Genomic DNA, 13,461 nt, shown 5'->3' on the forward strand with positions numbered 1-13,461 from the left:
GCATTCGATTGTATAAAGCTATATTGTTCATTAGTTTAGATCAAGTCTTATGGTAGAAGAATTTCATCTTTATCCTTCTATGCCAACTTAGTGTTCAGAATTTTTCATAGACAGCTTAATATTGGGAATTTTTCATGAAGTTCAAATCTTATGGTGGAATCACAGAAACGCAAAACCGAGCGTTTAACGCTAAACAGAATAATGTTTGTGGAAACGGCAATCTAAATAGCACTTGACTTAGTCAATGGTCAAATGCAATTCATTTTCATTGGCATACATGCAAAAAATGCATGAGCAAACATATAAACGAGCTTGGCATTTATTTTGCATGTCAGGTTGACTTGGTTCGCTTCATATATAATCTTAAATCTTTATTCAAAAGGACTTTGGAAACCAAAAGAAATCAATTGAAAGCAACCCTTCCATAATAAAAAAATAAATAAATGGAATTACATTCATTATAGGTAACGACTAAGAGGTTGGAGTAAACTGTAATGTGCGGGAAATTAATGTTCCCGATAACATCATGTGAATAGTGGAGTCGATTTAATCAAACTTGCGGAGATATACCTAAAAATTACATAGCATAGATAATGAGTTGCTAGCTTCACTTGATTTCTTGTTATAAATCCAAGAAAGTTTTAAACCATTCTTGGCATTGAAACATTTGTAAACTAGGCTCATAAGTCATATCCACGAGTTTCTTCTAAAAACATATCACTATAAATTAAATAACATGTATCATATCGGCACGGTAGGAGACTGAGAAACATGGGGTTCTAAGATGTCTAATAATTGTATGAAAAAAAAGTTTGTCAACTATCTAATTTATTGACTATATTTAATGGGACATGATCCAATGACATGGTTATATTGACATAATCATGACATGGTTTGACCATTTCTTTCTATAAAATCCAAGCGACAACGAGTTTGAAGCTAATTTTCTGGTGATATGTTCCACCTATATAGCTCTACATTCTTGCCAAAAATGTGAGTATTCTGATATACGAAACTTCACCATCAACAAAATTTAATTTCAATCATTAATCTTCAACTGTTGATATTCAAAATGGTAGATGTTAGTCTTATACGTCTCGGAATGCTCTCATTTTCGGTAGAGCTATATAAGAGGAACATGTCACCGAAAAATTAGCTTCAAATACATTGTCGCTTGGATTTTGTAGAGAAAAAGTCAAACCATGTCATGATTAAGTCAATATAACCATGTAGTTGGATCCTACCCCATATTTAATTATGTTTTAAAATCTCGTTAGATCAAATTTTAAATTTTTTTTTAAATTGTAAATGATTGTTTAAAGCTAAGATTTTCAATAACCTCTCGTGATCAAAAGCATTAGAAGCTACAGTCCTTTGGAATATATGGAAAAAGAGGGGCAACCGTGCTTTTTAACAACAAATTTTTGGCTATACCTAATCTAACTCAAAAGATCAGGAACACAATTGTGTGCTGGCTTTACCTTCAACTTGAATTCCATAATGTATCTTTGAATGAGTTTATGAGAAGGTGGAACTTAACTGTGTTTGAACGCCCTTGGGTTGTTATCATGTTGTGTCTATTCTTTCTTTGTTGTCCAGGTTGTTTGGAGTTTTTCGGGATATTTTGTAAGATATGTTCTTGTTTGTCGTATCTCTGGGTGTTTGTTGCCGGTTTCCTTTTTGATGGGCACTTGTTTGGATTGGGGGTTCATGCTTTGAACCTTTTCTCTTTTTCTTTGTAATAAATTTAATTTCCCGATTAGGAAAAAAAATAAAAAAAGAAAAAATTTGTATATAGACTAGTTAGCAACTATTCTGCCAAAGTAATGAAATTTTCTGTTATTTTGAACAACTACACATAAAGAAGAATCCCAGAAATAAAAAGGTCAATATCAGAGGGCCGAAGTCAAGGTAGATTCCGAGGCTATTTTAGGGTTAGGTTTTCTCGTTCTCTCATCTCTGCACCTCCTCTGGTGAGATGCAAATTTCTTCTCCTTCTTCTATTCCTCTGGTGGCTTCCTCCATACCATCAGCGGATCCTCTTATTTGGGATAGAAATCTTTCAATCTCTAATGGTATTGTTGGTTTGAATCCTGTGATTCCTCCCGGTTTTGAGAATTTTCCTCCTACTGCAGTTTCTCCTGCAGCGTGGTCATCTTTGTTTGATAAAGAAAAAGCAGCAGTCATTTCTACAGATATGGAGTTCTATTCGTATCCCGTTGTGGATGGAAAAAAAACTATGGATATTCCTTATGAAGTGTTTGATGAATACATCTGTTTATGTGAAGACAAAGTCATTGGAGCTTTTGTGGGTAGAAGACTTCCTTTCAATTGGGTTTGAAGTGCTGTAAATCGAGCCTGGAAACCAAAAGGTGAGATTCAAATGACCATCCATGGTGAGAGTATGTTTATTTTTGACTTCAAATCTACAGAGGATAGAACTAGAGCTTTAGATATGGGTTCCATGTTTATTTCTAATAGATTATTCATTGTTAAACCTTGGTCTAGAGTGGTTGAAAAAGAAATTGCAGAATTGAAATTCATTCTTGTTTGGATGAACTTTAGAAATGTGTCTTTATTTATGTGGCATAACAAGGGTTTGGGTATGATTGCTAGCTACCTTGGGAAGCCTCTAATGATAGATACTCATACTTTTAACAAAACAAGAATGAGTTATGCTAGAATATGTTTTGAAGTTGATGTAAACAGTGATTTTCCAGAGTCTTTCACTTTTACTTTAGGTGGTAAGGATTCAATTGAAATCAATATGGACTACTCATGGAAACCCCCTAAATGTAGTGAATGTGCAGTATTTGGTCATGTAACTACAAATTGTCCTAAGAATGTTAAGCCAGTTCAGAAAGTTGTTCAAAAGTGGGTTAAGAATCAGACAGTAAACACCAAAACTGAAGTTGGATGGATTTTAAAATCAAAGAATGGGTCTAAGACAAATAAGCTAAAACCTAGTGGTCAAATTAATGTGGTTCCTCAAGCAACAATTGAAGCTATTAATGTGACTTCTCAAGAAGTAAGTGAAGCTGTAGCTATGGAATCTGATCAAGAACACAATCATGCTTTACAGGAGGTAAATTCAAGGAAGGATAACACTAGCAATGATCTTATCTCATCTAATCCTTTTTTCATTTTGGATAAGGGTTTGTACAATATACATGTACAACCATCTGAGCAGAATAAAGAGAATTTTCAAGATGTTCTACAAGCAACTCAGCAGAAGACTTGTGCTCCTGAATCTTCTAACTCTGGGTCCAGATCACATTTTCAGAAGAGAGGCAGCCTTTCTCCACTAGTTATAAACCTCTTTCCCAAGATTGCATATTTGAAGAAATCTGCTAGAGGTTCTATTTCTCTACCTTTAAATCTTAAATGATGTTCTCCATTGGTGGATGGAACATCAGGGGTTAAATGATCCTTTGAAACAGTTGGAAGTTAAATACCTTATTAGAAATAATAATCTCTCTTTAATTGGTCTTGTCGAAACCCATGTTCAAGAAATAAATAAAGTTAGAATAAGGAATAACATCAACCCTACTTGGAGCTTTTTAGATAATGATACTAATGATTGTTTTGGTAGAATTTGGGTGGGTTGGGACCAAAATAAAATTCAAGTGAATGTTCTTCTGATGTCTTCTCAAGCTATTTTCTTGGAAGTTACTTCTTATAGATTTAATTTTATTGTGATTGTTGTGTATGGAGATAACTACTATCTTACTAGGAATAATCTTTGGAATATGATTACTTCTTTTGCTGAGTCAAACAATAAGCCATGGGTTATCCTTGGAGACTTTAATTCAATTCTTGTACCTTCCGATAAAGTGGGAGTCTCTCAAATTATGCCTCATCAGTATGAGGGTTTTTCTAGATGTAGTCAGATGTCTCACCAATTGGACAATTCTTTTTACTGGATGTTTCTACACTTGGACTAATTATCAACAAGATGGAGCTATTATCAGATCAAATCCAGAGTTATGGTGAATATGGAATGGATTCAGCAGTTTCAAATGTCAAAAGCAGAGTTTATCTTACTAGGTATCTCTGACCATTCTCCAATTATAGTATCTATTTGTGAAAACAGAAAACATGGCCCCCTCCATTTAGGTTCTATAACTATATGTCTGAGGAAGACGATTTTATGGAAGTAGTTAGAACTGGTTGGAATTTATCTGTGAGAGGTAATCCCATGATTATTTTAGTTAACAAAATGAAGAATGTTAAACATGAGATTATCAAATGGAGGAAAATTAGATTTAGATCTATTTCTGAACAAGTCAGGCTAGCCAAAGATGACATGGATTCTACTCAATTGCTTCTTCAGTCTCATCCTCTTGATCAAGATCTTGTTAGAAGAGAAAGAGTTTATGTTGTTGAGTACGTAAAGTTAGCAAAGTATGAGGAATATGCTCTTCAACAACAATCTAAAGTTAAATGGTTAAATTTAGGAGATTCAAATACTTCTTTTTTCCATAATTCTCTTAAAGAAAGAAGATCTAGAAATAATATTTTATTTCCCTATAATAATAATAATGTTAAAGTGTCTAAGGATAAGGATATTGCAAATGAATGTGTTTCTTATTACTCTTAGCTGTTTGGTAGTGAGCTTGAGAATAGTGGAACTGAGGATTTCTTAAATTTAAGGTTTGAGGCTTGTGTTAATCAAGATGATGTAGCTGATCTTATAAAGCCTGTTACCAGAGAGGAAGTGGTTACTGCTCTTAATTCTATTGGTTCTAGTAAGGCCCTTGGACCAGATGGTTTCTCAAGCCATTTCTTCAAGACTAGCTGGTCCATTGTTGGTGATGATTTGGTTGCAGCTGTCCAGAATTTTTCACTAAATCTAAGCTGTTAAAAGAAGTGAATAGTACTTTTATCACTTTAATTGCAAAGAATAGGAATCCTTCAGTTGTTTCAGACTACAGGCTTATCTCTTGTTGTAATGTTATTTACAAATGTATTACTAAAATTATTTCTCTAAGAATGAAGAAGATTTTAGGGGGTCTAATTAGCCAGAACCTATCTGCTTTTATTTCTGGAAGAAGTATTCAAAACAATATTATATTGGCCCATGAGCTGGTTAGAAACTATCACAGATCAAAAGGGTCCCCTAGATGTGCTCTTAAAATTGACCTGAGAAAGGCCTATGATACTGTTAAATGGTATGCTATTTTTTATGTCTTAAAGAAAATGGGGTTCCCTGATATTTTTATTAATTTGATTTCATTATGTATTACTTCTGCTAAGTTCTGAGTGCTAGTGAATGGATCCCCCTATGGTTTCTTTGGAGCTAAGATAGGTCTCAGACAAGGCTGTCCAATCTCTCCATATTTGTTTTTCCTTGCAATGGAGATTTAAAGTGCAACTCTACTTAAACAGGTGCAGATACAAATTTTTGGTTTCCATCCAAGGTGCAAGCTTACAAGCCTCACACACTTGTGTTTTTCCGACGATGTTATGGTGTTCTTCAAAGGTACTTCTTTAGCTGCTTCTATTATTAAGACTGCTTTGATTGAGTTTAATTTATGTACTGGTCTTGACTTGTATAATCAAAAAACTTCGTTATTCTACTCTGCTATTGAAGATGACATCTTACAGCAGATTCTTAATATTCTGGATTGCTCTGGGGGAAATTACCTGTCAGATATTCGGGTATTCCTCTTCTTTCCACTAGGTTGTCTTATAGAGATTGTTTTCCTTTATTGGAGAGAGTGTATGATAGACTGATCTCTTGGAAAGCCAAAAATTTTAGCTTATCCAGGAAGATACTTTCTCATTAAATTTGTCTTGAGTGGTATGTTGTTTTACAGGTTTTCTTGTTTCATTCTTCCAAAGAGGGTCATCAAGGAGCTCAACTCTAAATTTAAAAGATTTCTCTGGTCTGGTACTGAAATGAAAAAGAGCTATAATTCAATCAGTTGGACTTATTTGTCTCATGCTTATGAGTAAGGTGTACTTGGAGTTAAAAGTCTGGAGTATACAAATGTTGCTGCAAATCTCAGACACATATGTAATATAATTTCAGGGAAAGATACTATATGGACTTCATGGTTAAAAGTAATCTTATTAAACAACATGATTTCTGGACAATGCCAGTCCCTCAGGATTGCTCTTGGTGTTGGAGAAGAATTTTGGAGCATAGAGACTTAGCTATACAGCATGTTGGTATTTTATTAGGTGATGGCACTTCTACTAACTTCTTACATGATAACTGGCACTCAAAAGGAAGTCTAGTGGACTGGGTAGATTCTAATACTCTGGAGACTATTGGTGATATTGATTCTACCACAGTTGCTGAGTTTATCTCAAATGAGAATTGGAACTTCCCTTCTTATATGGAAGACAGTGTTCAAGATATGGTGCAACAAATTACTACTGCAGAATTCAACATTCATGAAATTGATCAATTTTATTGGAAATCTAGCATCACAGTTCAGTTCTCTATGAAACATACCTATCTAGCTATTTCTGATCATTTACCATCCCCTCCCTGGAATTTTCTTGTTTGGTTTAAAAAGCATATACCTAGACATTCTTTCATTGTCTGGCTTGCTCTGCATAGAAGACTCAAAACCAGAAGTACATTTCTTAATTGGGGTGTTATCACTGATGCTTCTTGTGTGTTTTATGGATAAGAGGGAGAGACAGAGGACCATTTGTTCCATGATTGTTTATTTTCTTCAGGTATCTGGTCTAGTCTCTTGCTTAAATTAGGTTTTATTAGAGTTCTTGCTAATACTTGGGAGGAGGAGGTTAGCTGGTGTGCTCAGAACTTCACAGGTCATGAAAGTGTTTCTATTATTAAAAGACTGGTTCTCAATAGTTTTATCTATCACATTTGGAGAGAAAGAAATAATAGAATCTTTAAATCGTTTTTTAATTCTCAGGACCAAGTTAGTCTTCTAATTGTCCAAGATGTGAGGTTTAAAATGTCTGCTTTTATTTGCAAGGAGGAGGATAATATACACTTAAGATGGTTTATGAGCATATGGAGAGTGAATTGTTTATTTATCCAGCCTGATGTTATTAAGTGTACTTGGCTTGCACCTGCAATTGATGAAATAATGATTAATATTGATGGGTCAAAGTCTGATGAGGCTGGGAGTTTTGGTGCCATTCTTAGAGATCATAATGCTGAGGTTCTTAGTGCTTCTATTGGTGATAGTCCACCCATTTCTGTCTTAGCTCATGAACTGCAAGGAGTGGAATTGGGGATGAAAATGGCTATAAAGTTTGATAAACCCAGAGTTCACATTGCTACTGATTCCATGTCTGTGTTCAATCTGCTTACAAACCCTGATTCTGAACCACCATGGAATGTCATTCAAATTTGGAGAAGAATTAAGCATTTGAAAAGAAGGTTTACTTCTTGGAAAGTAACACATTGTTACGGGGAGACTAATAGAGCTGCAGATTTTCTGGCAGGTTTTTCTGGAGGTACCTGGGTGGAGCTCAGACATGATGATTTTTCTCCGGATTTCAGAGAAATTTTGGTTGCTGACAAGGCTCAACAAGTTTATCAGAGGCGCAGAAGAAGATAGTTGTAGTGTTTGTTTTTCTTTTCTTTTGTTTTTGTTTTGCTTTTGTGTTCTTGATTTGGGTTTCCTTAACTCAGCGGGCCTTATCAAAATTAAAAAAAAAAAAAAAAAAAAAAATCTGCCAAAGTATTTAAGGGTGTTGGCTCTCATAGTTTTCCACATTCTAAGCCTCTGATGGCTCAAGAATTTTGGTGGGCACGCAGCTAGCATGTAATTTTGGACTTTCAAGGTGACACTTTCTAAATGTGGAAACTTCTGAGAAATCCAAGTCTGATCCCTCTCTCTTTCAGAATCCTGTCATTAAGATGTTATATATATATATATGTATATATATAATTTTATGGGTTATATAGAATTATTATAAAGATCTGTTTGGTCAGTATAAGTACTTATTTGAATGGGGTATGGTTATAGGGTGAAGTATATTTAAGAGAAGCATGAAAATAAATTATGCCCATGTGATGTTTATGGGCCGATGCAAAATTTTATGAACGAAAAGGTAATAAATAAAAAATTGCGAGAGGAGAACACCGGATAGGCCACCCATCCGGACAGTAGTGTTGCCACTTGCCACTGCTGGAGTGTTTTATCTGTTCCTTGACCACACCGGCATACAGAGGTACAAATGTAACACCAAAGTGTTTTCCCACCTTAATTAAGCCTCTGTTTGACCAATCACAATGCCGATATCAGCTTCGAGCAGGCACAACAAGTCACCTACTGAGGTACCAATGAAAACTGTAAGAGCCCCTAATCAATATTTTTGTGCAAATTTCTTTGCAGAAGTTGAGGGGTGGTGCATGCAATAAATTTGTCAAGCGAGTGACTATTATTCAGTAAGGCCAGAGCACAATACTGTACTGTGCAGGTGGACCTAAAAAAAATGACGACTCATCTTTACGGCTTAACTCAGTCTACACAGTACAGGTGCTGCTGATGCTAAGTTAGATAATTGATTTCGTGGGAACGATCATATATGCAGAATATTTATAGAGTCAAAACTGAAAGTCAAAGTCAAACACAAAAATCTGTATTAAATGTTGCTCCCGTGGTATTACTGGAATGTTACTATTTCAAAGAAGAAAGGAAAACAGATGGAAAATTAAAAAACTACTCCAGAAAATATTCAGATAAATCTTCATCATTGTTCAGACAGTTTACAACTTCAATTTCACGGCCCTCGATAAAACTCGCCATCAAACACCATCTGTACATACCCACAGCTCAATTCCAGAACTTGGACATTAGAGATCAGAGTTCCTCATTAACCAGATCACGGCCCAGAATGAAGGCATGTATTTCTATCCAGCTAGCAACTGTGTAAACAGTACCAGATAGACCACCTTTCCAGACAATAGGGTTGCCAGTTTCAAAGCGTTTTCTCTGTTCCTTGACAACACCAGCAAACAGAGGTGTAAATGTAATACCAAAGTGTTTTCCCACCTTCATTAAGCTTTTGTTTGACCCAATCACAATGCCGATATCAGCTGTAAGCAGGCATAGCAAGTCACTCACTGAGTCACCAATGTAAACAGTATGGGAACCGACGTCATGTTCACTTGCATACTCCTGCACCATGTCCTCAAAATATTTAAGTTTTGCTGTAACAGACTGATGTGCCTGGCGAGTTACTTCACCCGTAAAAATTCCATCTGCATAACTGAACTCATTCCCATCTACTTTCAACATGTCTAAACCACCTGTAAAAAACCATAAATATTTTCGCTTTATGAGTATCCATGCAAGAACACTTCAGGAATAGAGTTTTAAACCTATTCTCATGACCAAGACCCTTGCGATGTGACAAGTTGGATGATAGCACAAAAACACCTGAATTACCTAACAATCTGTACGTAAATATATAAAAATTCCTACAGTGACAAATTATTTAGTACCTGAAAGAGCTGACCTAGTTAGATCCCCACTCCAACATGACATTACATTGACAGATACATCCAGGTTGTTCACCTTCTCAAGAAAGTTCAAGCAACCATTATGAAGTTCCATACATTTGCCAGCTTGCTTTATGTCCTCCAAGCTTATGCCCTTCAGTACACCAGAATCAAATATTCTTGAAACTACTTTCCCATCAGGAGATGAGAGCTTCTCAAACGCACTGTAGAGTCCTTCATAATCAAAACTAACAGCTGCAGAAAAAAGAAAAAGAAAACACGAGGTTGAAATTTGACAGTCAGACTAAGTAGTAAGCAAACACTTGCTCCCATTCTGTTTACAACAACTTAAAGAGTTCAAGACGCTCTAGATAATTTTAACATGCCAATTCATGATTCAATTGTCTGATTATACCTTTTTCACCGAGCATAATTTTCTCTATGAAATTATCATTCTCCGAAGTATACTGCTGGGAAAGAAGCTCCCAAGTCTTCCTCAAATCTTTTGACGTAACCTGAGAATGTCCATCTCTATCCTCACCCAGCAGTTGATGATCAGGTTTTTGAGCAGTCAATATTTCAATGTTTGCTAATATTTCCAAAGAAGCCACACTGGTACATGTAAAATCAAAATCTGCAAATAGCATCAGATGTTCCTCCTTAGGATCAAGCTTTGTATATATTGGGATGACCAGGGTTTGCTCAGACTGCCGAGAATAAAAGAATTCCATTTCAAATCTCATAGCTTGACAATAAAGCCTTTCTACGACTTCAACCTCTTTGTCTGTCAAAGAGTCGCATATCTCATCAAGCACGTCCTCAGAATGCAGATATGGTGTCTGAAGAGAAATGTAAAACAAGTTCAGAAGCTCCTTACGTAGAAAATATCAATCACTCTTAATCTCCTAAGAAGTATTTGAAAGGTAAATCAAGGAAAAAAATCGGTGACTAATGATAAACACACCTCGAAATTTATATAAGAATATTCCTTCAACCACTTGCTGTATGGGTGAGAACTACCACAAGGACTGACAAGTTTCTGCATCGCCTTACTAAGAAAGGCATAGATTCTCAGGCTTGGCGTCATAGCACCAAGAGTATAGGCAGGAATTTTTGACTGGTGTATCGGAATTCCACTATCTTGTACGTTACCGGAAGCAGTAGCTAACAAGAACTCTTTGTATTTCGCTGTTGCAGGGTGAAGAGTGGTATCTTTTGTAGGGTTTAAACTCAGTTTCTGCACAAGGAGAATCTCTTTATTATATATATCTGTAAATTCTTTGAACGCACCGAAAATCATGCTAACTGGTAAATGTAAAATCAGATATGCAAAGGTAATCATTAAACAATGTCACAAAAACCGTAAAAAGTACACAAGGCACCGGTCAAAACATCTAGATGCAACAGTTCCTAATAAACATCTAGCAAAATATCGTCCAGGAGCTTGGCGAACAAACTTTATTGAATATATCATCTCGAAAGGCGAAAACTTCTTAATTCTCAAGGACTATGATCCATTTCCAGCTACTGCTTATTTGTGAAGAATTCCATAAGAAAAGAAGATAGTTCTCCTAGGCATCTATGATTCTGATATGAAAGCTAAATGTACAATATCACAAGCAACTTATTTCAATTGAAATGACCTAACCTAGTAATCTTGCAAGAAAAGGGAAGATGGAATTGTGCCTTTCCAGTTCTTGCTTCAGGAAAGATGGAATTCACCAAAAATCTCAATAAAAGCCTATTTCAGCATAATCAATAAATCATGGCAAGAAAATAGAATCCTCACAATACTTACTTGTTCAACAAAAGCATTGTGCTTTTCCAATTCTTGCTCCACATTATTACTCCACCCTAAGAATGCAGCCTTATCAGAATCATCTTCACATTGATCTGCTGCTAACTTATACCTGAGTATGTACACCAGAACACATACACACATCAAAATCAATACACAAACGCAAGAAAACCAAAAAAATTGAAAGAAAAAAATCAAGAAAATGTTGAAACTTACACTTCCAAGAAACTGTTCAGAAGATGTTCATGATTAGCAACATATTGATAAAATTGTTTATCATCTAAACTCCCAGCAGCCAAGTGAACAAACAAAGGTGAATACCCAAAGTACAGTGCTTCATTCTTACAGTTTTCCCAACATCGTTCTGAAATAGTAAGCTCATCAGATTCTGATGATTCTTCAACTTCTTTTGATGATCCTTCTTCTTCTTTTGATGTAGACATGTTGTTGCTTTCTTCAACTTTTTTTGATTATTCCTGTAATGTGGAATTGTAGTAATTATAAGCAGAGAGAATAAGAAAAGAAGATATGTTTTCTTGATCAGCTTCAAGAACTAACACAAAGAGTATAACAAAGAATCCAAGAGAGCAACAAGTATTTATAAGGAAGAAGAGGTTTAACCAACTAACCTGAACAAGCGCCATTTGTACCTCGGCTGCACCAAGATTGCACGCCGAGAAGCTTGCCTGGCCTTAGCCAGCCTTGGCCGTATTTCATACATTGGCTGCCGCTGCTGCGTGACTAGGAACAGCAAAGGTTGTTGAATCATCTCTGGTGTAGGGAGATTTTTCAATCTTCAAATAATAAGTATCAGCACCGCCCATGATCATCCAATTGGAACTGAAATTAGAAGACACGATGCATTTCTAACCCTAGATTGTAAAGAGAAACGATGCAATTTCTCCGATTTGAGAAGGTGATAGTAAGAAACTCCTCTAACGGAGAATTGGGTGACCTAAAACATTGTGAAATCCGAATAAATGAAGGAAAAATACACTTTCTGGAAATCGCCTGATAGAGATAAAGCTAAATTTCAACGAGGGACGAGCCAATGGAGATAAGAATAACTGAATAAGGAAGTGAATTAAGGAGGGCGCTTAGGGACGGGCCTATGAAGGGACTAAATGATGTTGTAGCCCGTCTCTTGTTTCGGCACAATTTTATTTCAAGAAGAAACTCCATGCCACATTTAATTTCGTTCATAGAAAAAAGAAGTTTTAAGAGTCTTGTTCATTGTTTAAAATATAAAACTCTATGTTATATTTAATTGAAAGAAAACAAATCAACAGATTCCAATATCTTCCATTAAAATGCTAGATCGTGCAACCATTTAAAATTTCCTTAGCAGGGCATCAGTATACAGGTCTTGTTTGGTTGCAGCTAACAATTTTTCTTATGAGTGTTAGCTCGATTTTCATGCGCGCGAAAATTCTTCTATTTTCATAACTCCAAGCTAATAATATAAAGCAACACATTTTGAATAGCATGTTATTTGATACCTAACTTCCATACACACAAATTTCTTAACGTATCCTAAAACAATTTAGACATGAACCAATTTTCATGCATGGGAATGAAATATTGCCAGATTTGAGCAGCCAGTCACTATGCATAAATTGATGACCGTTAGTCTTCACCTCTTTGTTGCATAACATACATAAATTAGAATTCAAAGAAATGCCTCTATATCGCAGGATACTCCTGTTTAAAACTGACTTGTGCATTCCATCACCAATTAGAAAAGAAACTTTATGAAAAGTAGGTATTCCTACAATTAGCAGTGAAATCTCTATTTACTTTATCGTCCACCATATCTTGCAAAATGATATTTCTCAAGTCATGTTTAAGTTTCAATAGGTCAAGTTTTTCAGATTGGTCTAGAGTTCTACCAAAAAAAAAGCTTTCAATCAACTCCAACTAGATTCCTTCTTATGCAAGCTGATCTTAGAAATCCTTGGACACGTATTAGCCAAAGAAAAGTTACATAACTACCAACCATTCCATGATTAATCTAATATACTTACCGCTCATTACCTGAAAATTCACATAAACATGACATTCACTTATATATTGGCAATCTCATGCCACATGCTTCTGTCAATTCATTCATCAAGAATGTTATTGCACAAAAACATTGCACCAGAGTTAGTTTTTTCCACTAATAATATTTTTCGGCATGAATTCACTTTCCAATGCCTTTTAGCCAATAATGACCTATTAGCAC

General features: G+C 35.5%; 1 protein-coding gene across 1 annotated transcript; it reads right to left on the reverse strand.

Annotated features, from left to right (window-relative positions):
- Positions 1–8,555: 8,555 nt before the first annotated feature.
- On the reverse strand, positions 8,556–12,273 carry LOC113303085 (bifunctional TH2 protein, mitochondrial-like). Its single transcript, XM_026552077.1, has 7 exons — positions 11,867–12,273; positions 11,454–11,713; positions 11,238–11,349; positions 10,404–10,676; positions 9,855–10,278; positions 9,443–9,694; positions 8,556–9,247 (listed from the first exon to the last, which is right to left on the reverse strand). The coding sequence occupies exons 2-7, from the start codon at positions 11,678–11,680 to the stop codon at positions 8,799–8,801; spliced, it is 1,737 nt and encodes a 578-aa protein (XP_026407862.1). The 5' UTR covers positions 11,681–11,713; positions 11,867–12,273; the 3' UTR covers positions 8,556–8,798.
- Between the last annotated feature and the right edge of the window lie 1,188 nt (positions 12,274–13,461).

Source organism: Papaver somniferum, chromosome 8 (genome assembly GCF_003573695.1).
Source record: "Papaver somniferum cultivar HN1 chromosome 8, ASM357369v1, whole genome shotgun sequence".
Taxonomy (NCBI): domain Eukaryota; kingdom Viridiplantae; phylum Streptophyta; class Magnoliopsida; order Ranunculales; family Papaveraceae; genus Papaver; species Papaver somniferum.